Source organism: Artibeus jamaicensis, unplaced genomic scaffold, assembly GCF_021234435.1.
Source record: "Artibeus jamaicensis isolate MK-2021 breed Jamaican fruit bat unplaced genomic scaffold, CSHL_Jam_final scaffold_833, whole genome shotgun sequence".
Classification (NCBI taxonomy): domain Eukaryota; kingdom Metazoa; phylum Chordata; class Mammalia; order Chiroptera; family Phyllostomidae; genus Artibeus; species Artibeus jamaicensis.
The window spans coordinates 27,347,837-27,375,359 of record NW_026522056.1 but is presented as its reverse complement, the minus strand read 5'-3'; the positions used below and the strand labels follow the sequence as shown (position 1 = coordinate 27,375,359).

Below are 27,523 nucleotides of genomic sequence, written 5' to 3'. Positions count from 1 at the left end.
TTTTTCCCTTTAGAACAGACCTTTCCAAGTCAGGATATTAAGAAGTCAGATGTTTCTTCTTTGGTTGCATATGGGTTTTTAACCTTCTCAAGTATTCCCAGTAGTTTAAAGAAATCTCAGAAGAAAATAGTAACGTGAGGATTGGAGTTTCCTAACCGTCTCTGTCGTATATTGACTTTCCTTTTCAGCTTTATGTAAATAAACGAGGAGGACAGTGGCAGGAGGTCCACGCGAAGAATACACTTGCCCGAAATGATGGACTCTGCCTGACAGGGCGGCTGCTGAGTGGCTCAGTGATGATGAACTGGCTGTGAAAACCATAACTCAAGGTCAAGAACCCAGTGCGATGCGTCCACATGAGTTAACACACGAGTGACAAGCAAGGCCCCAGGCTGGCTTCGGAAACGGAGAAGGGAAGGTGAGTTCTCTGAAGACCAGGCAGAATAAAGGCAAGGTGAAGTGCAGGAGGGCAACACACAAGAACGAAAGACTGACTTCATTCACAGCCTAGGGTTAAGGATAAAAACTCCTCCTCCTCCACTTGCAGAGCAGAGGGGCTAAGCTTCCCTGGGTTCTGGTAGACATCCTTCAGGACATTCTAAATATGAAATTTATGAAATGGGAGAGAGTCCCTGCATCACGGGTCTCAAGACCACCACAGTTCACTGATTCACCAGGACTTAGCATACAGTGATCCAGTCAGTTTATTCCAAGAAAGGATTGCAAAACAGTCAGCAGAGGGGAAAATGCACCCGGGACGAAGGCAGCAGGGGCTGGGGGGAAGCCAGCTACAGCCCCTGAGACTCCTCTCCCAGTGGAGGGGCCCCACAGGACGTGCTGACGTCCCAGCAATGGACTGAGACAGCACGTTTGTGCCGTCACCCCAGGAAGCACCACAGACCAAGTGCCCAGGGTCTTCACTTGGGGAAGGTCGTGGAGACACCCTCTGCCCAGCAGGGACCAAAATTCCAGACTCCCAGAAAGGAGACAGGTGTGTGGCATAAACTACCCCGTTTCCACAAATGGTTTAGGGGCAGTGAGCCACTTTGATCAGTTTGGGAGTTTCACATCAGCGCGGGGCGCTGGTTTCCCGGAGCCGACCAAGGGGACCTTCTAAGCAGGGACTTCTCCGGATCAAGGTCTCAGGCCTGTTAACTCGTCCACACAGATGCTATAGCCACTTCCCCCCTTATATTTCCCGTCGGGATAAGTGGGCTTTGTATGTCACTGGTATCTAGAAACTTTCCTGTAATTGGGAACGGACATGAGTAAAAGAGGTAATCCACCTCCGCAGGCATAGTCTGAATTTGCAGGTCTCACTCACCACAGAGCTGTGATGGTCTGAATGTGTTACAAGGGGGCACTGGCCAAACGCCAAGTAGCACGTCAGCCCCAGAGGCTGAAAGCTCTTGCCTCGGCCCGTTTACAGCTGGGAGTAGCTTCCTTGGGTTGGGTGTGCAGGGACACAAAGCTGGACCTGGGCTCTGCAGTGACCAGATGTCCACCATGCAGTGTTAGAGATGTAGTTTCAACAGTGAGTTTCTGGGTGAGTCAGAGGAGGCCAGGAAGAAAGAAGAGAGGATTGGACTCCTCTATGAAGAGAACGCCCAGGTTTCCCCGGCCCCTCGCTCCTTCCTCAAAGGGTGGTCGTCTAGATGCTGCGAACCGCACAGTGGGATAGTAACCGCCTAAACTATTCAAAGAATCCCCCAAAATTTTGGGTGTCTTTCTCCAGGGACTATGGAAGGGCGTCTTGTTTGTCATTTTTCTTGGCAGGGTGAGCTCTAGACCCTCAGGAACCAGTGGCACCATTTCAGAGGCCCCTCCCAAGGACATTCAATGAGCCCACCCACCACATGCACATGGGACAGGCAGCTGTGAACAGAGGCCACCTTGTCACGCACATTAAGCATCAGGCGCCTACAGGTGGGCTAAAGACAGAGCACTGGAGGCAATGCATGAAATTCTAGGGGCCTGTACTTGTACCTGTTCCTTCCCGTCACCTGCAGCGCCATGACCTTGACTCACACCAATCATCCCACATCTGAGCCACAACACCTATCACCTGGTTGACCAGTTGGCAGTCTCATCCTTCTCTAGGAAATTATTTATTTACCTGGAGCCCACATGGTCTTTACCTTCAACTGACCTAAAACCCTGGAAGACTGCTATTTTCTCCTGGAGGACGTTCAAACCTCCCAGCCTGGCATCAACCCTTCTACAATTTGTCCTCAGTCGGCACGTTCCATTCTGTTTTGTCCTTTATACCATTGTGTCAGTTTACACTTTAAATCCTTGTAACTGGTGCATAATATATATTTTTCCATGGAAATTTCTTTAAAAATATCATAGCATATGGAGTCAGGATATCTCAATTCAATTAGATTTTTTTTTTTGCATGCACCATGTGCAAGGTTCTTCCCTGGCCACTACAAGAAATGGAAATATGTATGACCCTCCATGATGGATGGTATAATTTACAGTCTCCTTCTGAAACGCATTTTCAACTGGAGTCCTCAGTGTGTCAGACTTGTGATATACCCCAGTGCAGCCAGTTCTTTTGGGAGCCTGGTGCTAACCCTTGCACATCCCTCACAGGAATGCGTTTGAGTGCAATGCTTGCCTCTTTAGGTTTACTTCCCTTTTCTACCCCTTACCTGTCTACAAGGTCTGTCCAGAAAAAAGTCCAACCCGAAAGAGAATGGTTTGTGTGGCCTCAGTATAACCTGGCAGTCAAGGAGTGGACTGGAATGTGAGTGTGTGAACAATGATGACTTCACTGTACCAGTTGGTGGGGACAGTGGACACCATTGAGTGTGTGTACTGTGTGGCTGTCACATTCAAAATGACTGAGTAGAGCAATGAATCTGCATCAAATTTTGCATTCAGCCTAAACATTCTTCCACGGAAGCTATTTGGATGATCCAGAAGGCCGCAGCTGTGGGCAACTGGTGACAGGCAGCTTCATCACGACAACACACCCGCTCATGGATCACATCTTGTGCAGAGTTTTTTGGCAAAACATCAAATCACCCACATAACTGCCCCTCTACAGCCCAGATTTGGGGCCCTGTTAGTTCTGGGTTTTCCCAAAACTAAAATCACCTTTGAAAGGAAAGAGATTTCAGACCATTGATAAGATTCATGAAAATACAATGGGGCAGCTGATGGTGACTGGGAGAATTGTGTGAGGTCCATGGTTCAGGCACCAGGTTACATATTCGACAGACACTGCTCTGCCCTACATGACCACAGATGTGAATTCCTCCTCTGAAGGCTGACAGGTGGTAACTTCCTTGGTATTTGTTTGCCTTTCAGGTCGGTCTTTATTTTATTGACTCTACGAGATTATAAACTTCACGAGGGTAGAAAGTGGTCAGTATACATCTTTGTATCATTTACAACAGAACAGGCACGCAATAAACAGTTGCTTTATTGAATAAACTGTGGCTGCCTGGAAGACAGAATGTAAGTTTTAAACTCATCCAAGGATCTGTACATTTTCCAGTACGGGCCTCTATTCTAATTTGGCAGGGAGGCTCCCTTATTAGTGCTGTACTCTCAAAGCTACAACTGGCACATAGGCACTCACTATGGCTGCAGGAAACTAACTGAATGATCAATGCAAAGCAGCAAGGGCTCATCAAGGGAAGACGGAAGCCAGCGATCAGGTCCTCGGCCAGGTGTTCTTGACCTCTTTTGGTTTAACACAGAATTTTAAAAAATTAATTTAAGCAATTACTGGACCTTGTGAGTCCTACTTTTATAATTACAGAAACCTTTGGCCGTGAAAGGAGCAAAGGTGTGTGCTGACAGTTTGAACCTGAAAGCCCCCCAGGGCCATTAGGTACCGATGACTTGCCAACCTTAAATTCTTATGCATTGTGCTTTACAGCAACCCCAGGACCATCTATCGCCTTTGATCTTAAGAATCCAGCGAGGTCTGTTAGAGGAACTACCAGTTAAACGCATACACTGGAATCGATAGCATCAACCGTTACCGCCTGAAACCGCTTCAGCATCCGCTGGAAGGTAGCAGTCACAGGAGCCAATGAGGTCGCACGTGGAAAGTAAACACCGGCAGCTTTAAGGATGCGGCGGCCTCTTCCGCCCCCTCCCCCTCCCCCCGAAGGGGTTTCAGTTCTAGTTTTGACCATTCAGACTGCGGGAAGACCCTTGGGGTAAAATGCTGCTGCCAAACGCGGCACGAGAGGTCACACTCCAGACGACCATGCTTGGCTGCTGGTTTTAAGTGCAAATTAATGAAATACAATCCGTCCCCAGGCCAAGGTCCTAAACCACCTAACGGCAGCACCGAAAAGGAAGAGCGTTCGAGCCCGGAGGGGGGCGGTGGGGGGTCGGAGTTGCCCAACGGATCTAGAGCAGAAGAGGCGGGTCTTCGTGGCGAACCATAACCCCTCCCCTGCTCGTCGCTGATTGGCGGAGGCAGCAGATCTAAGAAAGGGGCGGGCCCGCGCGAGGCCCAGTCTCCGCCAGTCGGCGCGGTCCCACCGCCTGGTGGGTGTGTCCCGGGGGCGGGGGCGCGCGCGCTCTCCCGACGACGGACCGGAAGGGAGGCGGGGCCGCGGCGACGCGCGCCCCCGAGACGCGCGCAGCGCAGGCGGCGCGGACCGCAGTGAGCCGATCCGCGACCAGAACGGGGCCCCGGGTGTGCGTGTGGAAGAGGGCTCGGGGGACTCGGCCGCGATGAACACGGTGCTGTCGCGGGCGAACTCGCTGTTCGCCTTCTCGCTGAGCGTGATGGCGGCGCTCACCTTCGGCTGCTTCATCACCACCGCCTTCAAAGACAGGAGCGTCCCGGTGCGGCTGCACGTCTCGCGGATCATGCTGTGAGTGCGGCCGAGGCCCGACCGGCGGAGTGCGGCGGCTGGTCCGGGGCGGGGCAGGGCGGGTCGGAGGCTGGGCCGCCGCGGGTCTCCGTCCCCCAGGGCAGGCGTCCTGGTGGAACCTCGCGGGCTTCCCCTCCAACTCCCACCCTTCCGCCACCAATTCCCGGGCTTGCTCTTAAATTTTAATTTTGAGTGTTCCTCGGGTCAGTGCCTCCGCTTCCTTCCTGTTCCTCACTTCCCTCCGCCCACGCCCGGCCAATGAGGGAGCTACACAACAGCGCTCCGCGCCGCCGCCCCCCGCCCGGCCCCCGCCGGGCCCCCGCCGCCGCCCAGGTCTCCAGCCGGGCTGGGTCCCCCGCGCCCCGCAGTCTTGCGGGGCCCCGGCCCCCGGACTTCGCCCTCTTTGACATTCCCCCCCGCAGCGCCCGTCTTGGCTGCTCCGTGGCAGGAATCCCTGGAGCCGCTTTGAAGTTGGCGAGGGCGGGTGCTCGGAGAGGGGCCGGCATCTGAGCTCTCTGGTGCGGTTTGGCTTTTATTTATTAAGAGCCAACCGCTTGAATAAATCTGCGAAAATGCCAAAAATAGAACTTTGGAATGACGTGGGCATTTCGCCCTTGCCTTTTTCTTTTCTTGATTATTTTATTCTCTAGCACTTTTTTCTGGGATACGTAGAGGGTTGTTGTTTTTTTTTTCTGGTCCTCCTACGTTTCTTGTCTGTTCCACCTTCTAACAAGTTCTCTCTCTTTCTTCAACCTTAGTTTTCTTTATTTATCAGAATCTCCATCACACCGGTCATCTTAACAGTTACCGAATTCACCAGTACCCCGCCCAGCATCCCGCTCCCCCCTTCCCTCTGGTGCTATTTGTTAGATAACTGTGTTTTAGGTTAAAAAATCAGACCCTGGGTGGAAGTGAGCCCTGCCCCTGCCAACTCTGGGGGTTTTGAAGAGCTTGGTGCATAGGAAATGCCAAACAGCTGTTAGCTCTTGTTAATTTTTGAGCCAGTTTCTTACTATTCTGGGCCTTAATTTCCTTCTGTCTAAAATGGAAGTACTCCCAACTTGGACACTTTGAGATGACTGTGAAAACACGTAGTGGCCATGACACAGGCACACAATAGGCACTCGGTGAATAGCAATTGTCATTTTTTCCCTTGGTTTCCCCACCCCGCCCCTTAGAATGGGCACTTCCTTGCACCCATTCTACCCAGCCGTTTGACATCAAGCGTTCACACTTCTTTTGAGCAGTTTTTATCTCCCCCTGGGCTTTGTTAGGGGCTCTTTTGTGGTACATGAAAACAGCTGAAGATCGACTTTGATATCGAATTTGAAAGTTTGTCCTGATTTCCCAGTTAAGGGTTTCTCTGGTCTTCACTCGCTTTCTCGTGGAATTGCTGTTACCCCTGTGCCTACAGCTCATGCCCGTCTGTCACTTCTTCTAAGGAACTGTGTGGGTTTTGTGTGCTGATATGTTTGCATGGTGGTAAAGCTTTTGTCTTTACTTCTAGAAAAAACGTGGAAGACTTCACTGGACCTAGAGAAAGAAGTGATCTGGGATTCATAAACTTTGACGTGACGGCAGATATCCTTTAAGGAACGATTTCATTGCTGCTTCTGTGGTTTCTAATGATACATGTCTTGTAGGGGGCAGTCTGGCTATCAACCGAGCCTTGGAAATTTCTAGGCCTATGTTATCAGTTAAATTGTATTAATACCTCCTTGTTCGCATCTGGAGGAAACTTATTTGTCGATTCAGCACTTACTGTGAGAAGATCCTCTAAATTCTCCGCAGAAACGTTACGTAAATCAAAAGCTTCAGGAGAGTTTGAATCTGTATTTTGGAAAGAGAGAATCAGATTGTTCGGATTAAAGAAGGAAGAATGTTACTAGGGCTCATCCAACCTTAGATGGAGTGTTTCTTTTATAATCCCAAAGTACATCTTCATATTTCATGATAGAAACATGGTTAAAGATTGAATTGCATCTGTTATGGTTCGGAAGGTCATTATCACAATGGCTGTTGGTAAGTCGTATTAAAAAATAGGTATAGTTTTGATTAATTTACAAAGAGAATAGTAATTATATACTCTTTAAACTCCAAAGTGACTTTTTTTGTTTTTTAAAAGATTTTATTTATCTTTAGAGGGGAAGGGAAGGAGAGAGGGAGAGAAACATCAATGTATGGTTGCCGTCGTGCATCCCCTGCTAGGAACTAGCCTGCAACCCAGGCATGTGCCCTGACTGGGAATCGAACAAAGTGACTTTTTGAAAAGTCAGGTGCCTGTACTTGTATAGAAGGTTCTCTGGCACCAAGAATTAACCAATCAGACACAACCTTATGCAGTGTGACCAATGAGATGCAACTCTGTTATATGACCTGTGTATTTAAGGTTCAAGGCAGGATATTTACACCAGATGGCTACTGTTGTGTTGGCTGTTGTCATTTTTTAAATTTGACACTCTAAGGGGAGAGAGGTCAGTGTTCTGACTAAATAGTCAGGAAGTGCATGTTTTTAAAATTCTTGCGGCACACGGGTCGAAACTCGCTGGTTTGGATGATTACAGTGAAATTTCCTCGCATCTCAACTACTGTACTTGTGCTGGGTCTCACCCAGTTCGGTCCGGTTTTCTTAAGGCCACTGTTAAAGCCTGAACTCGCATCTGCTCTTAGAACTATCCAGAAAGAAAAAAAGAGCGATTTTAGACTTCTCAGTTCTGAAATAGTGTCTCTTACTGGATCACGTGAATGTGTTGCTATCAGTACGTAAACACATATAACAAATAACTTAACTCTTTACATGGAACGCTTAGTAAAATCCAAACATCAACTCAGTTCATTTCTTAGTGACACCAGTCTTATAATAAATTCTGCTGATTTTTTTCTTTTTCTGTTAGTAAACCAATGAAACCAACTTGGTGTCTAGCTGTGTATTCTACCTAGCACCTCATGGACTGAGAGCTTTCGATCTCTGCCGGCATGTGTCCAAAGGCAGCGCACACAATGTATTGTACTTGGTTTAATCACTTGAGCCTAGTTTACGTTTGCATATCATTACATTTAAATTGTGGTAATTGGTTACTTTGGAACTTTAGTGGAATCCTGTGTGCTTGAAATATTAAGTCCTCTTTATCTTTTACATATTTGTATTACCAGCTCAGTATGTTTCTGGCTCACCTGTCCTTTTTTTTCTATTTTGGTTAATATTGCTGTGAACACTTAAGCATAAGTAAGATCTATTTTATATTCCTTAATTTGATTACATCTAGAGAATATATTTGACTGGAATGTTAAACAGTTGTTTCTCTATTTATCAGCAGAATATTCAACAAAAAATAATGTAAGTATCTCTAAAGAGAAGTATTTAAGTAGATGTGTAAAACCTTGTTCTTTGTGAAAAAAATACAAATTTTAAGTATCCAAACTGTCTGATCTGAGGAGTTGAGTAAAAATCACAAGCCTGTGGGGAGGTGAACCCGCTAAGAAAACGCTGTGTCTGTTGGTGGCCTCTGTCTTTCTTCCTGTCCGTTTCTGTAGCTCTGCAGCTGTGCGGTTTCCAGAATGGGCCGCACTTAAGGTCACCCGCAGGTGTCTAAGGGAAGCGAGCTATTGCTTCTTCTCCGAGGGATCTGAGCTGAGCTGCGGTTTTTTAGTTTGTTGGCCTTTTTACGAGACACGAGGTTGCTGTGGCACTCCAGCCTCCTCACCTGCTGTCCTGGACACCACACAGCCACTTGTGTGTTTCGCAATGGAAACTAAAAAGGGAAAGGCCTTAGGCTCCACTCATGTGCCCTGTGGACAGACACGAATTCTGAGACCCTGCGTGGTGGGGGGTGGGGTGGTTATGTCCTCCCTGAAAGGTGCAGATACTCTGGAGGGGGTGGAGCAATTCTGTAGGGCAAGAGGTTGAACGGCCACTTATCTGTTTATTCATTCCTTCCCATGGAGCTTCGTGCAAAAGTTTTGCACTATATACCCAATTAAGTGGTATTACTACAAATATTATCTGATTTTAAATAAACTAGTCCTCACATGATGGAAAAAAGAAAAAGATTCCCACAAAGAAATCACAGATTGAAGGCAATGCTAATGGCCCAGTCCAAGCACAGGGGAGCAGCAGGAACAAGGCGGAGCCGATGCCTGGGCCTCTTTCGGGCTGCTCAGCCCCATTAAAGGGTTAAAAAGAGAAAACCTAGACAGATCTAGTGTAACGCTGGCCGGGAAATTCGTTAGTCCAGAGGACTGAAATGCACATTCACATTTACTGTCCACAGTGGTGTTCTGGAAGGATAACAGCAGTGTGTGTTATGTACGTAATTTGTAAGTAAAAGTGCATATTTGGGGTGTGTGCTCAAAATAACACGTGACTGAAAACCTTTGAAGACCACTCCCCTTGTGGTGAAATCAGGAAGGGTGTTGCTGACCTTGGGTGCAGGAGGAATGGGAGGTGGTTTGGCCTCCCACCTCAGGAGTCTGAATTAAAATGTTCTCTCCACAGCTGTGCTCAGAAAGATAGACAGGAAGACATGAGTTAGTAAAACTTGTCATCTGTGTGTCTAACTCTTGTTACCCAAATACGTAATGAAAAACTGGAAGGGTGACTTTGGATCATCTCCGAGGTCACTTAGAGTCCAGGTGAATATTTGTAGGTACCGTATTTTGCCAAGTGTCATATGCTGCCAAGGCTAACGCTCGTTCAAGTTTTTGGCCCAGACTTTCAGGAAAACAAAAATCTTTCACTTTAATTTTTTAATAAAAATTTTTTTCATTTTCATTTTTTAAATTTATTTAGTAACAAAACTGATCATCCTATCCCAGGGTATTATTTTGGATATTATTACTGCCTATGGATATTATTACTGCTCTCAAGAGTTACGCTTTTAACATGTATGCATAAATAAAATAATTAAAAATATTCATATGGATACCAAATTAGTCCTACCCATGTACAATGTGCATACTTGTTTTTCCCTCAAAAGTTTGGGCCAAAAGTACACATTATACATGGCAAAATAGGATATGTAATATACATACGTGTATGTCTAACGTGTGGTTTGAGCTATTGTGATCGTCTCGTGAAACCATGCCCGCACAGTTGGTAAGTACTGTCTCAAGAATGCTTCTGTGTTTTGGAGTCGTGTGGGATTTATCAATATGAGGACATAAGGTAGTCTTTTTAATCATCAATTGGTCATCAGAAGTTTTATAATTAGAAGCTATTAAACTACTAGGTTAGAATTTATTAAAACGTGATTAGTTTGTGGGAGACGTGTATTAGTCCAGTCTGATTTTCAGCTTTAGTTAAACTAGAATAAGGGTGGAGATGTTTATGTAGAAGTTCGCTGAAACAGAAATCTTAGGACATAAAAGTAGAGAGTGACCGATTCTAACGAGTTGATACAAAGGGGAGTCTGTGGCATTCAGGTGAGTGGGTGTGTCCGTCTCGCCCAGGTTGGCCTTGCGTCCGCCATGACTGGAGGTAATGCGCAGTTAGAAATGAGTCGGCTTCTGTATTTCATGTGTGGTGTGTTCATGTTCAAGAGATGACAAGTTAACCAGCTGTATCTGCTGGTGGGTTTTTTTTAGTTCAGCGTAATTTTCAGCACTTTGGTCAGCTCATTGTGCAGTACCTTTATTTTGAGCATATCTTTTATGCCAGATGTTTTGTTAGGCCCTGGGATTTATAGGGTTGAATAAATTCTGCTCTAGAGAATCTACAAAGTATTAAGACAGAAAAAGCTGTTCTGAAGATAAGAGTAACAACTGGAGATACATAATATTCTACAAGTCTCAAAGCAAACCATCCAAATAAATATGTCATGTTCCTGGTGACAGACACACCCAAATTTATATTCGTAATTCTGGTTTGCCCAGCCTGACTAGTAAGTTGATACAGATTGGAGTTGGACAGGTCATGGCTTTGGTGAATGAATACACAGAAAAAGGCATCTCACTTCACCATGTTCTCGATTCCTTGTGCTGTTTCTGTTCACTGTGAGAAAGGGCCTGTGAGGTGCCATTGAACTCTCTCTCGGAAATCCCCGTTCCCCGTTTCTTCCCAGACGCGCTGAGCAAGTGGCCTCGCAGGCTGATGGACCGTAGCTTAGGAAGAGCGCAGTTCTTGGGATTTCCTGGTGACCGCAAATGTGTTTTCTCTCCATTTCATGTCCCTAATTTCCCAAACAATTTGTTTACCATATGTCAAAATAGTAGCTGAAAAGAGGTGTCTGGCTTCTAGAAACTTGCCATAATAAAACAGTGATGTGCCTGTATTTTATTTTAATGTAAAGAAAAAATATTGAACAGGCTTCTTCAGTGACTCCATAGTGATTTAAAACCCTTGTCATGACATAGTGGGCAGCAGTGACCTGTGTTCACAGCGTGGTGGCACTGTGCCCCTTCTGGGTTGGAGGGTCTCGGAAACTTACAGGAAAAGACGAGATTTGCGAGTGCTCCCTTCTCGGGAAGTTGGGTTCCCTCTGCCTCTCCATAGGCCTCAACTGGGGCCCATGCAGGTCTGACTCCTTGTAGGAAGCTGTGAGGACCCTGAGTGAGGAGGTTGCCTTAGCAGAAGGTGATAACCTCTAGAGAAATGTCTTCTCTCCCAGAAAAGTCTGCACCCACTTTCTTATATCCATTCAGTTGTTACCATTTTGTGTGCCCGACGACTGCGATCGCTCCTCCCAAGTTGGGTTCATTGATAATCAACTGTTTGCCTACGAATATTTTTAATTTGAAGTGACAAAGATGCTCTTTCTGATGCGTTTTTCTGTTCATTGTCATTCTGATGTAGGCGCTGAACCAAGTTGTCCTTTGGGACAAGATTGTTCTGAGAGGTGATAATCCGAAGCTGCTGTTGAAAGATATGAAAACGAAATACTTTTTCTTTGATGATGGAAATGGCCTCAAGTGAGCAATTCTTTGTCATTTGTTTACAATTTAATGATAATGTGAAAGAATGGGGGAGGAAGGTCTATTTTCATTTTTAAAGAAACCCAGTAGAGGGTAGAACGAGGCTGAGAGAGAAGCCCAGCATCTGCGCACCTCTGGCCCGGAAGGTGGTGGCCTGGCGCTCGGCCCACCCGGTCTGAGGCGGGGTCCACGCTCTGCCCAGGGCCTGCCGCCAAGGCTGCTGTGCTGGTGCAGGACTCAGTGGGCGCAGGCTCCCGTTGGGGCGGCGGGGAGGAGATGGCGCGCTGGCCCGACTGGTATGGAGGTTCCCAGTTCTGGTTCTCTTCTCTGAGCCTCAGTTTCCTTCTTACACAACATGAAGGACCTACAATCAGTGACCTTCTGAGTCACGTTTGGTTTTGCCACTGGAAAAGCTTCATGGGGGTTTGCCCGTCTAGATGACGATGGCGTGGGGGGTTGGAAGCACGGTCGTCGGGCCTCCCACCCAAGTCTGTTTTTATTTTCCGTGTTTTACTCATTGAAGCTCCTGGTTGGTCGCGCTTGGAACCCAGTGAGCTAAGGCGGGTCGGTGTGGGGTGCCCCCGACGCAGGGACTTGGGACAACTTCTGTTGTAGGTTAGGGTTCCAGTTAGGAAGGGCTGGCCGCACGTGAGCCTTCTGGACACCCCAACGCTGGAGCCAAAATGCTTTTGTTGAACCACAGACGCCTCTGCTGACACCCGCTCGCTGTCTCTCCTGCAGGGGGAACCGGAACGTCACTCTGACCCTGTCTTGGAACGTCGTGCCGAACGCGGGGATCCTACCTCTCGTGACGGGATCGGGACACGTCTCTGTGCCATTTCCAGATACATATGAAATAATGAAGAATTATTAAATTATTCTGAATTTGAAACAGCATATTTTTATACTTAATGAATCGTATCTCATTACTGCCCTCCTTTGAATCTTCATTTGTTTTTGGTTGTTAATTTTTTTGTAGAAGAACTAACATCAAAAGGCCTATTTGAAGTGAAAGGTGAATGTGCCACTTAAACCTTAATTTTACAGTCAGAACCGGCAAAGAAGGTGGAATGTGATGAGAATAAGAAAAGTACACCATGGGGCCTGAGAATCTGTACCGGAAGTGTCCCCGGGTTCCATGGTCCTTACACGGACTAGACGGCAGCAGGGAGAGCACCAGCATCCTCGGGCTGGCAGAGTTGGGACGACTCTGCCCAGGAGTTGCTTTCACGCAGACCCACAGGGGACGTGGTTCAGGGGTAGACGCGCTTTGATCTCATTTAGGGGTGTCTGGTTACTGGAAACATTGATGTTTGTATTTGTGGGAAGCCTGGCTCACAAAGTAGCCGAAAGTGACAGGATTGTATTCCATTTGTCTTAGGAAGGCCTGTGACACTTGTTTTTCTTACAGGTGACCAGCTGCTTTCTCCACTTAGACCGAATACCTCTTTATATGCACTAAGTCACTGTAGCTCACCTCAGTCTAAAGTCTTAAGGCAACCATTCATCTCAGGCCTTCCCCAAAAGCATCCTCCGTGTGGCATCTTGGGTGGTTTAGCATCTCCACTGGGAGTTAAAAAGCGTGCATGGTCTCCCCGCCGAGTGGGTCTGTTCTCGCGAGCGTGCCTAATGCCACTCTGGTAATTATTCTCCATTTCTGCAGGCCTGCCTTTTAGTAATTACCAGCGTGGCGATAGTTACTGGTGTGCCTTTGCACCTGCAAGCCCTCGCACATCTTCATGCGCGGTGCCACATCTCCAGTGGGCTGGCGAGGTGAGCGCGGCAAACGTCCGCTCGCTCCCGGCAGGCAAGGAAATGAGCCCCGGCGTTGGCCCGAGATGTTTGTAGGTCCCAGCGCCGGGGAAAGGGGGTCAGCCCTGGAACCCAGGCCTGGCTCTGCTGCGCTTCTCTCTTCGGAGCCTCAGGTCACAGGCGGATCAAAGTTCACGGGCAATTCTTGCGCTTTTGGTTCCCTGGCACCCGCTGTGCTTCTCCTAGCGGAGGTTCACCCTCCTACACGGAAGGGACTAATGCCCAGCGGCCCACACCTTGACCGAGGTCACGTCTCACCTCGTTCTCAGCATCAATGTTACTTATGTTAAAAGTATAAGAATCCAAATGTTAGTAATAGTAATCTGGAGACCAGACACATAATAATACTTTTCTGGAGGGAGCAAATAATCATGCCCAAAGGCAGCAACTACCACGCAGTAACACTCCAAGCGAGGCCAGACCTGCCCCTGCTCCGCCAGCGGGGAGCGGGAGGGGCTGCTGTTCCCTAGCAGTCGTTAAGAACAGTCTGGGTTCGAAGCTGACTGTTCACCGTTTCTCGCTGGGTACAGCCCTGTTTGCACGCGTTTTCCCAGCGCTGTGTGTGCGAGCCTATGTCCATGGGCAAGGTCAGAGCTGTGAGGTCATGGGGAGGGGGCTGGTTTGTCCCCCAGCTCTTCCGTTGGACTTCTCAGGGCGCCGCCTTCTTCGCCTGCATTGACAGTTGCACCAGAGAAGGGAGCAGAGGCTCTGTCACTCGGGCGGAGTGGGCGACGTCTCTCAGGTTTGTTGGACCTGCTCAGGAGGGAGCCTGGACCACAAAAGCTCCTTAGTAAGGGGAAGCCGGGAAGATGGTAGACACACCCACATAATTCAGGTGAGTCCGACTTTATTTCTGGTAGGTTTTACACCCGGAAAATGCACTTCACGTGGTCAGTGCAGGGAGACGTGCAAACGTCCTATCCGAGGGTATCGCTGCTGAGAGCGGGGTGCGAGCTGGAGAAGGGAGTCGGCGCAGTTCCGCGGTGCGGGCCGGGTCCGCAGTTCAGGCCGCTTGGCGGAGGTGAATGTTGCAGTAAGTTACCCACAGGTCCGCCCGCTGTTTCGAAATATGGCGGGGACAAGGGTCCTAGCTGAGCCAGCATGATGAACGGGTCATCATGTTTTGTTTTTATGTAACTAAGGGAAACGGCTCGGGCCGGGATGCGCCCACGCGGGAACACGTCACAGAAGTCTCAGGAATTCGTTTTTGGGTGTGAACAGCTTTGTTACTTTTCTATGGCTCTACATGAGAAAAAAAATCAGACTTTGTCCGCTTTGATTACCTTACCATTCTCAGTGTCGCTGTTTTAAAGAACTAGAACTAAGTGTCCACAAAGGCCCAGTCTTCCAACTTACAAAAACCGAAGTAGGATTAGAAATGTGGGAGCCCAGAGGTGAGTGATTGCAGACACTTTCTGGTTAGAAAGGAGTTGACTTTAGCATGGGGTGCTCACGTACCCCCTTTTCTCTAGGAGTTTAACCTAAACAAAAAAGTTTAGGTTAAACTTTTAACCTAATTCCCCCTGACCGATTACATTTGGTTCCTTTATGCTTAAAGGAAAATAAAACTTCAGCATTTCCTTAGGGTAATTTTGAATTTTGTGTCTTGGAATTGTTTTACAGTTCTTGGGGCGGGGGGGGGGGGGGGGGGGGGGCGGGTTCTGGCCAGCCTCCAGTCAGCACAGAGGTGGGCTATAAGGTAGTGATGAACTTCACTGCTCTGTCTAGCAGGGGTGTCCAGCCTTTCAGCTATGCTGGAAGAGTTGTCTTGGGCCACACATTAAATACTCTGCAACATGTAATCACACACACAAAAATCTCATGTTTTAAGTAAATTTACGATTTCGTGTCGGGCCGCATTCATAGCCATCCTGGGCCTCATGCGGGTGGCGGGTCGGACACCCCTGGAAAGCTGTGGATCTTTGGGGTGTAGGTTAGTGGGGGTATTTTTTCAAAGCACTTTGAATGCACACTGTAGCGGTCGCCTGGGGCAACCGAAGCCATGAACCTGGGTGGCATGCAAAGGTCTGCCCCTTCCAGAAGCTTCCCTGGCTTTCAGCAGAGAGCCTGGGTGAGTCTGTGAGTGCCAGGGGCTGAAAGGGGCCTGTTTCAGAAAGTCGAGTGTGTTGATTCGGGAAATTGTTTACTTCACAAATACAGACTGATAAGAAAAAAATTCATGAGAACACTGGAGATATGTTTGAGGATTTTCTTCATTGCAATAAATAGCATTCTTCTAATGAAAATGAACTTTATGAGTCCAAGTATGCATTTTAACAGGTTTGCAGATTTATGCTTCTTATGCCAAGCTGCTGAACTAAAGGACGGGATGAAATGAAGTCCAGTGAACGAAAGTTTTTTCTTTCTTGTTTTTTTAATGTTTTTTGTGGGGTGAGTGGCAGAAGGTCATCACACCCGGGGTCTCTCTCCAGAGTCTGTGCCCCTCCACCAGCCAAACTGTAAGCTCTCTCTGAGCAGCCTGTCAGATACCTCCTTGTATCTTCCCCAGCGCCTGCGCACCTACTAGGCGCCCAGTCAATATGGACGACAAATGGCAGCCTTGTCTTTCTGATGCGGCCAAACCACAGGGACAGTCCCTCACTGTTGCAGCCTTGAGCTCCGCGTGCCATTAGCTCTGACTCCCCCCGCCCACCTTGTTTTCATGGTCCAGGCAAATGCAGGCCTGGTTCCCACTGCTGCTGACCAGAGAGCCGAGGGCCAGAGCCTGGCTGGGAAGAAAGGTGGATATGAAAGTTCTTTACTAAAAATAACACAGAAAACCACCACACAGCCAGACTTTTAAACAAACCTCAGGATGCCTCCTTAGCTCATGAAGAAAGGGGTCTGAGTGCATAGCTTGACCCTGTCTGGGGGAAGTCGGTTTGCGGAGGCCCTTCCACCTCTTGGGCCCAGCAGCTGGGCAGGCTGACTGCGGTCACATCTGTCACACGGGGCTTGTTGGACGGCGGGGACCGTCCCGAGTTACGGAATTCCACTTTTCCTCTATTTCTCCCAGGAGAGAGGGGCTGTCTACCAGTGAACTCAGGCAAAACAATACAAGGAGTCCCTCAGAAGGACAGAACTTGTGTTCAGTTTGGAGGGTACTTTTTTTTAATCCTAAGTATATTTTATCTGAACAGGAGGGAAGGGCAGCTCACTCTGGGTTTTTTGCTTTTGTTTTCTCCCAACCCAGGCAGTCCAGTGCCAGAACCTGAGTCCCTAGGCATTTTCTCTTGCTCTCCTTCGTCCCTTTCATTCCAGGCCACGCGCTCCAGCGCGGATTCTGAGTGCCACAGGTCTAGGATGAATGAGTTACCCTGGGGAGGGAACCGCGCCACTTGAACGGGTCGGTGTGACTTAGACTCTCCGCGTGCTGGCCGGGCTGGGAGAAGCATCTCCTCTGGGCCCTTCCTGCCCCTGGAAAGCAGCACAGGGGCCTTTCTTCCCAGAATAAGTCACCGACGCACACTCCGCTGGTCTGTGTGCTGCACATGGCAGGGCGGGAAATGGGCATCTGGGAGTCGGAAGGCACCGGTCAGTAGATGTTTGGGACAAAAGAGCCCCTGCTCCGAGGCCTGCCTCTGTGGAGGCCGGAGCCCACTGCTGGGCGGCCTGGAAGGGCTGGGCCTGCCTGGCCATGAGAGAGCGCACATGTCGGAGGGATCCCTCCCAAGGCATCTTGAACTTGGAGGGACTGGGACCCTGTCAGGACTGACTTCGCCAGGGTGTGTGGGCCTCCCACAAGATTATCTGGGAGGTCTCGGCCTTGTCCCGTTGCTGCGGCCTCCGCGGCTGCTTTAAGACCCCTGGGGTGCATACCCTGCTGCCGAGACCAGCGGGGCCTCTGGGACTCGAAGGGACTCTAGCTCCCTTGGGATGAAAACTTTGCAAACGCCCTTGTATTCGGAGAGCCAGCGGCTGCCTGACTTGCTGTCAGCCCCACACTTGGCGGGCAGTTAAAACGACACTGACCCCTGCAGCAGGCGACACCCGCGTTTGGGTGGCTCCAGAAAATACGAGTCCGTCTCTCATTGCTGGAGGGGCCGGTGTGGTGTGACTGAAGGGCACAGGGGCTGCCTTTGGGTGGGACCCTCGGCCCCACCCTCTGCGTTCCCTCAGGACGGGGTGGGGCTGCCACCCAGGGCTGCCTGCCCTTCCCCTCCAGCTGGCTGACCAGGGTCGGGAAGTGGGGAAGTCTCACTTGCTCCAGTCGCTTCGCCTCAGCCTGAAAATGTAGAGGTGCACTGAGATTTTCATGTGAAGCCCTAACTGATTCATCTTCACTGCCTCGCAGTGAGCCACTGTTTTACCGTGATCCTCAGCGGTCCACAGTCTGCGTGACCTGTCGGCCTGTCCTCTCGGCGGCAGCCACTGAATAAATATTCTTACTGCTGCCCAGGTAGCCTGTGTATTTCTGTTTCTGGGAAAGAGACCCTCCGACGTGTCTGCTTTTGTTGCACAACAACGTTGGGAATGAAAGAATCTCTAACACTTAACATCCAAAATCTTCATCTTGTTAAAACAGTCTACAGGATGTCATATTTGGCATATTGTAATTACTATCAGTTTAAAGCACACACCATTGAATTGCTTTAAAAATGTATCAACATGCATGAAATGGAATATAAACACCACAGTGACTTGGTCGTCACAACCACACTCTAAGGAACAAACTCTGAACATTAAAAGTTGTATCATTCCTTTTTCTCCTTACAATCATACTTATGTTCCTTTCCCCTAACACAATTTTATTCCAATGGCTCATAAGATATATAGTTCTATTTTCAGAAGTCTTACATCAATAACTCCACCACACTCTCTGCAACAAAAATATGTGCATACATTAGAACTGATCTTTAAATGTTTCTGTGACCCCGGCAGTCTAAGTGTTTACAAGTTCCCATGGAGGAAGTTATTTCTGTAATTATCAACAGTACAAAATGATCCAACTACGACTTAGGAATTTTGGCAGATAATTGCCCAGTAATCATAACTCTTAATGAGATGGGATCAGATGTGGGGACATAATCGATGGTGCTTTTGTTAAAGGAACCGTCACACCCCCCGTCTGTGCCCAGGCCTTACCCTACCCCACAGCTGGCTGACCAGGGTCAGGAAGGGGAGAAGTCTTCCTCTCCTGGAGGAGGAGGCCCCAGGTCAGCGCTGACCCCTCTGAGCAGCGCGGCCACAGGGCCAGGGCCCCACATTTCCTCCTAACTGAGGACCCCCCTCTGACATACCCACCCCCTCACCAGGCTGCACGGGTTTCCAGGTCCCAGGATTCCCATGGCCACCTTTTCTACCTATTGCCCAACCTCCTCAAAGTACTTCCCAACTGGGCTTGCACTTGGCCTCCACTCGTTGTGTAGGTTTTCGCTTTGGCCAGGCTGGTGGGTGTCCAGTGGAACCCCCTTTGGTTTCCACCTCCGTTTTCCCGATCACTAAAATGTTGGCTTCCTTCCAGCCGTGGAATCCGCCCTTGCGGGGGAAGCGGCTGCTCAAACCTCGCCTCCTCTCTGTCTGCTTATAGAGTCTCAAGCCAGGGACCCCGTTAGTTCCTCACAGCGCCCCCTGGCGGAGCCCTTCCCCTCCCCACGGTGCCCTTCCCCAAGCCGAAGTTCTAAACATCAGCGCACGAATTCGCTTTTCTTCCACTGGGGTTCCCTGGGACGGTTCTCCCAGCCCAGGAGGGTCAGGATCTGGGTTTGGCTTCTGTTCTGGTGGCTTCCCAGGTACGTCGCCTTGAGGAAGTTACGCTCAGTTTACGACGGAGTAACTGACTCAAACATGCAGGGTAGTACGTGCTGGGCATTACACGTGCAGTGCAGAGACGCGCACGGAATGGCTACTGTTGCGTGGGCTGTTGTCATTTATTTGACAGTCTAGGACACAGGTGTCAAACACAAGGCCTGCGGGCCAAGTCCCGCCCTCTAGCTTGTTTCTGCCTGGCAGTGCAGAGCTCTCACTTAACTGTTAAGGGGTACTTACATGTATATGGTTCTAAAATTACACTCAGCCCTTTGAAGGGAACCCGAGGCTGATGGGGCCCCCGGTGAAAATGAGTTGGACACCCCTGGTAGGGGAAAAGAGGTCAGTGCCCCCGCCTAAATGGTCAGGTGTTGAATGTTTTAAACATTCCTGTAGCACACCGGTAGAAAATTAGTGATGTAGATGAACATATTCATGACCCTGAAAAGTATGGAAGATTGGACCCTAATTTTAACCACCTGGAATAAGAAGCGCAGGGCAAGAAAAGAAATAAACTTTGGCTGGAAGTTGGTGCGCCCCATGAAAAGCCGCGGATGATTGCGAGTGGACCCCGGCCGAGGCACGAGGGAGGCCGGCCACCAGCGGCTTTCACTTAGAAGGTTTTCCATCCCAGACCACCCCGTGGTCACCGGAGGCCTGGGAGTGGGTGGGGCCGCCACGCGGGCCTCCGCCGGCCTCTCAGGCCCTTTCCGCCCACACCTGGGACGCGGTCCTGGCTCAGACCTCACACCTGTGTGCCCTGCAGAATCTTGAGTGCACCAGAGACTGGGCTTATCCCCTGGGGTAGGCCGCGGGGGTTACACGCAGCCCCTCAAAACGCTCACAGTCCTTGGGACGTTCCGCTTTGTCTTTGTGGAAAGTGGGGGGTGCCCAGCGCCGCCTGGGGCCCCCTCCCCTGTGGTCTCAGAGAGCCAAGAAATAAAAGTACTGTCACTGCGGGGATGACACCCTTCCCCCAGCTGAAGTTCTGGCACGAAAAAAAAAAAAGTTCAAACCGTAACAGAAATCAAAGAATGAAGAGTCGAAGCGTAGCAAACACTCATCATTACATTGCTGGGATTCGTTACACTGTTGGGACAGACACGGCTGTGCCGGTCTGCGGGCCCGGCGCTGGCTCCGGAGCCGCAGCCGCGGCTGGAGCAGGGGAACCGGTTTCTGTACTCACCGCAGCCGGGAGACAGGTCTCCTGTCCAGTCCCGCTGGCGTCCGTCCTGCGGGAAGGGGCCAAGGAGCCCTGGGGCAGGTGGTGCTGCGGCGATGAGACCCGTGCGGGGAACGGCTCCCCGGGCGACTGGAGGCTCCCAGCAACGGGGCTGAAGGGCAGGAGGTCCCGCTGAATGCTGCCTCCGCCTGGAGCTGACCTTGAGCGACAGGCTTAGTGGCTCCAAGGTCAGCGCGTCCTCCTGACGAGGCCATAACGCTAGGGGAGTTACCGCTCACTCACGGGGTGGGTGGGGGGGGGGTCACCTGCCCAAACTCTCACCTGATCTGATGACCTAAACGCATCAGGTGTCCCTGGCTAGAAAACACATCCTAGAGGGACTTCACGGAAGCTCTGGGGCCCAACCAACTTTACAAAAATTAAGAGAAAGAGGCAAATCCGACCTCAGCACCGCTGTTCCTGTGAATTTATTTAGTGAGAAGGCCCAGAATAAGTTTCCATCTAAGTGTGATATTTTTAATGCAGTGCAAGCTGTAAAATCATTAGAGAGGGAGATCATTTCATCCATGCAATTTTTTCTAGTTTCTTGATTTAAAAAATTATTATTATAATTTTACTTTTAAATAAACAGTTTTAGTGCCAAATCATTTCATGAGCAGCCATTCACAGGGCACTACGCCGTCTGAAGAGCACCTGGGTGCACCGGTATTTCATTTTACCTCTGCGAAGGGGAAGTTCTTCTTGCTGGCCAGGTGCGTTCCTGCGAAAAGCCAGGAAAAAGTGATACCGCCAGTTGGCAATTGCTTGCCCTTCGCTCATTTCTGGTGCTTTGGTGTCCTCTGGTGGTGAAACGTGGGAAAACAAGTAATAGTATTAGAGCCCTGATTTTCAACCGGTGTGCGGGAAGAATTTAAAAACATGCAACGCCTGACTATTTAGTCAGGTGAAACGACCTCTTTTCTCTTAGACTGTCAAATTAATAAAATGACAACGGCCAACACAACAGCAGCCATCTGGCGTGAATGAATCAAAATTATACTTATTTGGGGGGTCAGGTTGTCACAGAACTGTAGTAATTAGTTTATGTTATGAGATGAAAAAGGTTGAAAATCGCTGCTACGCAGTATCATGAACAGTAATAGGTGCAAGTCACACATTGAAAACCATCAAGAAAAATAGCCCCTAAGACGGACCTTGTGGGTTCATTTCGTTTTGCCTCCCATAAAAATTGCTAGCAGCTTTGATGCATTGAGTTAATAAAAACAATAACTTCACAAACTGAAACTAGGCTTGAAAACCTGTCTCATAAAAAAGATGATAAATCTTTTAAAAACGGGGCTAACAAAAAATTGATTCTATTACATCTGTGTGCATGTTGGCAACAAATGCCATGTCACTGAAACAAGACAGGAAACTCGAAAAAGTCCTGGAAAAGCAGATTTCAAAAAGCCCATGAACAGTATGAAAATGGCATTTACTCTCTGAGCCGTCTGAACTATAAACTGACGGAGTGGAAGGGTGTGTGGCCCTAGAATACATAGTTTTCTATCACTTCAACTTTACCCTTTCAACCTCCCTACGTTTTAGGGACATGCCTTTTATTTGTTTATTCTTTTAATAAAAATTTTAAAAGATTTTATTTATTTATTTTTAGAGAGAAGGAAAGGGAAGGAGAAAGAAATGTCGATGTATGGTTGCCTCTTGTGTGACCCCCAATGGGAACCTGGCTTGCAACCCAAGCCTGTGCCTTAAGCGGGAATCGAACTGGCAACCCCTTGGCTCACAGGCCTGTGCTCAATCCACTGAGCCACACAAGCCTGGCTGAGGGCTGCCTTTTAACTGGAATACAGCTGAGCCCTGGCTGGGTATCTCACGAGGTTGGCTGTTGCGTCATAGAGTGAAGGTGTCGGGCTCCATCCCTGGTCAGGGCACATGCAAGAAGCAAGCAATGAGTGCACAAGTGAGTGGAACAACAAATCGATGTCTCACTTTATCTTTCTCTATCTCTCAAATCAAATTAAAAAAAATTAAAAATGCAGGTCATGCCATCGAAGATCCCAGATTTCAGGAAGACCGAAGGAGTGTGGAATCCGAGGTGAGAGCGGTGAAGCGTCTGCCGACACTGGGCCTGTGTGCAATGGATATGCAGCAAGTCTCATGTCGCGTACAACATGCACGGGGTCCTGGGAAGAGGGGGGAATTCCACAGCGAGAGAGGGTGGGCGATACCTTCCTCACCTGCCCTCAGCATATTGAGCCGTATTTGTGTATACAGCTCAATATACCTCAGCATATAACCAAGTTGTGTATCTCAGCTGAGTTATTGATGTCTTCTGCATTTCACTAGCCCTTGGTGTCCATAAAACTTGCCTGGGTTATATGCATGCGATCTCAAAATTTCAGCGGCTCAATCAAACATTTATTTATTACTCACTATCCAAGCGGGTGGTCCGAGGAGAACGGGGGGCTCTGGGTTTTGAAATCAGAGCCCCTGACCTTGGCTGCGGGGCACCCAGTGTCAGCATGTGCTTCTAGGACCCTGCACTGGAAATAAATAAACAAACAGACAAACAAACACATATATAAATAACAAAAGAAGGAACACGGTGAATCGTGTGTGCCAGCCTTGCAGGCCATCTCAGGGTAGGAGAGTTATTTGTAACCTGCACACAGAGAACAGAGCAAAGCCGTCAGCTCTCTGAAAACCCTGTCGACCTGAATTCTCTTTTATCTGCTCTGTGCTCATTGTCAGAAATGAAGAACACGTCTGTTTGTCCCTGGAGGGGATTGTTTGTTCTTTTTCTGTCTGTTCCTGTTTGTTCTTTCTGGGGGCACTTGATCAGCAGGCCCGTGGCCTTCCTCTACGAACTCGGTCTTAACCATGACTCAGGATTGGCGAAGCAGAGAGGACCCCCTTTCCTTGTGAATGCAGCAGTGAGGGAACCACGGGGCAGGAGCACAGTGGCAATAGCAGAACAGGGAATGTGGGGAGACACTGAGTGTGGTTTAGGGGTTCAGTTTAGTGTCCGTCTGCAGGAGCTCCCTCGGGGTGCAGGATTTGATGCGAGACTGCGCTGGAGAAATAGCAGCCGAAGCAGAAAACACGAGAACTACCAGTTCAGAACCATTGCTAATAAATGGCCTGATGGGTGATTTCTACATGTGTACACGTTTGTCTGCATGGAAACACAATATACACAACATTTAACCCCTTCCAGTAACATTTATCAGCACCTTGTTTGAAGAGAGATGGGTTGTTAAAAATAAGCTCATAGGTAATTAATGTTTTTATAACACTCAGTTAAACTGTTCGGTATACTTCGTGAGTTTAAGGTATTCTGAAGGAAGTAACACTTTTTGTTCTTGTTGCAAGAAAATAACCTACTTAGGAGGGTTCCTGCCAGTCTTGTGACCACGGGCTCGGGTATTCGAGGCCCTGGGAGACACTGACGAAGGAAACTTGCACTTCTGGCTGATGTCCACTAGATGGCACTATTGAGTGCAAGATTCAACCCGCTGTAGATTTTTAAGGCAGAAATTTGACCAATCATAGAAGACATTTATTTATATTGGGTTACTCCCCTTTCCGCATTAATATTCAAGACAACACCCAGACCACTTTTGTTCGTTTTGGAAATAAAGAATCAAAATTTGTAACCTGGAAATTAAGGAGCTGGGATGGTATATTATCTGCTATTTTATTGGAATTCACAGAAAGGACATTTTTATCATTAAAACACCATGTTTTGGTCATGTTCATATATAGTGTAAGTTTTGATCAGAGCTATTTTCATTTGGGGGCAAAATAATTTTATTTTCAGACTAATGAAAGAGTAGGGGCTACTTTTTTCTCCAATTTTTAAAAATCAGACAAGAACATATCTCGAGTGGCTGCGTTGGTGTGTAAAAATAAACCACCTCTGAGTGCCTCCTGTCACCGCGATGGCCAGGAGACACGATAAGCGAAAACAAAACTGTAAAACATAAATAACACTCCAATGGCGGGCCGAGCAGAGCCAAGTGCTCAGGGTCTGCGTGCAGATGTGGAAGAACCGCAAATCCCACGACTGGGCGGGCTTCTGTGTCCTGTGACCCCGCAGCGGGAAGGGGCCTGTCCTGCTCCGTCACTGTGCAGTGAGGACGCCGGGGACCGCAGGGCTGTGCAAACGAGTCGCAGGGACGCGTCTGTGGGACCGGAGCCACCCTGATCCTCCCTTTGCGCCTCTCAGGGACACCAGGAGGGCACTTCGGGTTCCAGCGATGATGAATTTCTGTTTTCTCGCTTACAAATCCTCTGCCTTAGGACACGGCGCATCTATGCAGCGTCGTTAATAAAGTCATTCATTCTGAGGTTTTATTTTAAATACGGATACTAAGGAAGTTGTTAACATTGGAGACAGTGAGGCAGAGGAAGGGCCTTGCGTTTGGGGTGCTTGGCCAAGCGCGCCCTTTGGGGATGTCGTGGGAATCTTCGGGGCTTGGGTTCCTGAACCATCACATAAAAGGGTCAGATGGCTGATTTCTGACAGTCCCTTGGTGGGGTATGACTCTGGGTTTTTTTTTAATCTTTATTTTAATTGTTGTTCAAGTCGTTTTCTGTCTTTTACTTCCATTCCATTCCCTGCTCCAGCCCTGCCCACCTCCCTCCCATTTCCACCCCCACTAAGTTTTTGTCCCTGTGTCCTTTCTACTTGTTCCTGTAAATCCTTCCCCTTTCCCCCTGAAATCCCCTCCCCTCTCCCCTCTGGTCAGCCTGTTCTCTATTTCAGTGTCTTTGGTTACATTTTGCTTGCTTGTTCGTTTTGTTGTTTAGGTTCCTGTTAACAGTGAGATCATATGGTATTTGTCTTTCACTGCCTGGCTTATTTCACTCAGCATAATGCTTTCCAGTTCCATCCATGCTGTTGCAAAGGGTAGGAGCTCCTCCTTTCTCTCTGCTGCATAGAATTCCATTATGTAAATGTACCATAGTTTTTTGATCCATTCATTTACTGACGGGCACCTGGGCTGCTTCCAGCCCTTGGCTATTGCTCTTTGCATGGCTGCTCCCTGTTTTAGAAAGCAGTCCTCCACCCTCCCTCCCCCTGCGGCCTCTGTGTGTCCACACCTCCGCATGGCTGTGTCCTTTTGTTACACTTGGATCTCGTGACTAGAATATGACACTTATTTTTCCCTCTTTCCCACCATATGAGTCTTTGTCCCTGAACTTCTCTTAAAAGGCACCACTGGAGTATTGGGATTTATATTTAAAAAACTAACCTACGCGTCACCGTTCATGGATCACTGGTAAAGTCCTAGCTGTCATAATGTGTGGTGTCAAATGAACAGGGTACAGGGGGCTTCCCGCCTCTTCAAGTTCTGGATGTAAATGTATCAATGTTCTCATTGTTGTTCAAAGTATAGGAAAATGTTATCTTTATAGCAGATAAACCAGAACACTCAAGGATATACATTCAATAGAAGTAAAATTTAGAAAAAATCTACAACCCTCTTTCCTTACAAGAGGGGAAAAGAAATAGAAATTCATGGATTGTTCTGTGATGTAATGTCAACTCTGTACTTGAACATGAGTCGTGTGTGGATTCCAACAGAGGTGCTGGGTGGGGGGGAAGTCAACGGCAAAGTTAGAGAATCTATCTTAGTATATTTCCACTCTGCGTTCAGTATGTTTCAAAACATTGATTTTTCTCATTGGCATTATTTTGTTTTTAATTCTGAGAAAAGGGAAATGCTACCACGGGAGCCGGTGAGAAAAGTCGAAGGAAATATAGTCATGAGTCATCGTGTGCGTGGGAGCCGGCGCTGGAGAGATTCCCACGTGCAGCCAAAGTGCTGCTGGTGGAGCATGGGGTGGGGGGGAATCTCAGCTGTTTTAAAAAACCCTACACCCGCCCAGAAGAAAGTTCGAATTTTTAAAAGCAAAGCTAACGTCCGTGTCACCTGCACCTCCTGCTTCCTGGAATTATGTGAACTCGATTTCCATGGCGATTGGATTCCCGGGCCAGTTTCCTTCCCTACCAGGTCCCACAGCTCCTTTTCCCTTTTTTAAAAAGACTCAGAATCCCCTTCTGAGTCTTTAAAAAAGACTGATTAATTGGAAATCATCATGTCCGTCCTCATCACACGAACCACAGTGACGTGACCTGAGCTTTGCCGAGCAGAGGTGGGCTTTGAAGACACCCCTCCCCCCTTTCCAACCTGCCCGGCTCTGATAAGCGCTGTGGCTTTGGAACAATGCAGCCTGGGTTTACTCTGGCTTTTCCCCAAGGGGGTGGGTGCTAGCTGCACCCGCTGTTTCCCGAGCCTCTGGACTCGCAGCCCGGGAAACAGGCATTTCTGCAGATGCAAAGTGAAGACTTCCTCGTGCTCCGAAATGAAAACCGCCCCACTCCCCGGAGCCTGGGCGCTGGCAGACAGAGTTCTCTTTTCTGTGGCTGAGCGTCTCTGCATATGGATCTCATCAGGAGAAGGCGCAGCGTTGGAGACACGGATTTGGTAACGACTGTGGTAGCCCTCATGCTCATAAGTACAGTTTGGAAACATTATCTTTCTCATGTTAGTCATTTCCCAGGGATTACGAAGACGGAGGAGCAAGGCTGCCTGTCACGGTGGCTTAAATCCACCAGCAAGAAGGAGCAGACCTACCGGGCTGTCTTCCTGGTGCTAGGTCCCCACTTTCTCCCCTTCCTACTAAGTAAGCTTCTTGATTCTTGGAAGAAGACAAGAGCGGGGACTCTCTCTTCTTTAGCTGTAGGCGTATTATTGCTCACAGGCTTGCCTCTAACACGAGCAGTGTCTGGGGCAAAAGTACAAAGGTAAGGCCACATAATGTTTGCTAAACATCTAGAAATCATAAATCCGTCTAATGGAACGTTAATGCAAATGTGTTCCATTTCCCTACCCGGACACAGTTACCTTTTATGTGACGTGGACGTGCACGGGTGTGAATGTGAACTCCTCGGACCACTCCGATCTCTGGTTCGGAAACTGATAGCAGGGGCTGCAGCCGGCCTCTGGCCTGT

The 27,523-nt window shown here is 48.7% G+C and overlaps 2 protein-coding genes across 5 annotated transcripts in view; one reads left to right on the top strand and one right to left on the bottom strand.

The window, feature by feature from the left end:
• Positions 1-20,716, bottom strand: part of ASB5 (ankyrin repeat and SOCS box containing 5) — a 73,451-nt gene extending 52,735 nt beyond the window's left edge. For 2 of the 4 annotated variants that reach the window (XM_053659934.1, XM_053659933.1), the window contains exons 1-2: positions 20,506-20,595; positions 6,613-6,680 (exon numbers count right to left, since the gene is read on the bottom strand). The gene's annotated coding sequence lies outside the window, so the exon portion shown is untranslated. Of the gene's footprint in view, positions 1-6,612; positions 6,681-20,505 lie in introns of all 4 variants that reach the window. The other 2 variants (XM_053659939.1, XM_053659935.1) reach the window with 2 other exon arrangements.
• On the top strand, positions 4,578-12,671 carry SPCS3 (signal peptidase complex subunit 3). Its single transcript, XM_053659940.1, has 5 exons — positions 4,578-4,850; positions 6,358-6,433; positions 8,113-8,187; positions 11,641-11,756; positions 12,501-12,671. The coding sequence occupies exons 1-5, from the start codon at positions 4,708-4,710 to the stop codon at positions 12,631-12,633; spliced, it is 543 nt and encodes a 180-aa protein (XP_053515915.1). The 5' UTR covers positions 4,578-4,707; the 3' UTR covers positions 12,634-12,671.
• Positions 20,717-27,523: the final 6,807 nt, after the last annotated feature.

Excerpts from the sequence above, each read along its gene's own strand:
- SPCS3 (XM_053659940.1), top strand. The coding sequence starts at position 4,708 with ATGAACACGGTGCTGTCGCGGGCGAACTCGCTGTTCGCCTTCTCGCTG. Across the intron at positions 8,188-11,640 it reads AATATTCAACAAAAAATAAT|GCGCTGAACCAAGTTGTCCT; the intron begins GTAAGTATCTCT and ends ATTCTGATGTAG. Across the intron at positions 11,757-12,500 it reads GATGATGGAAATGGCCTCAA|GGGGAACCGGAACGTCACTC; the intron begins GTGAGCAATTCT and ends TCTCTCCTGCAG.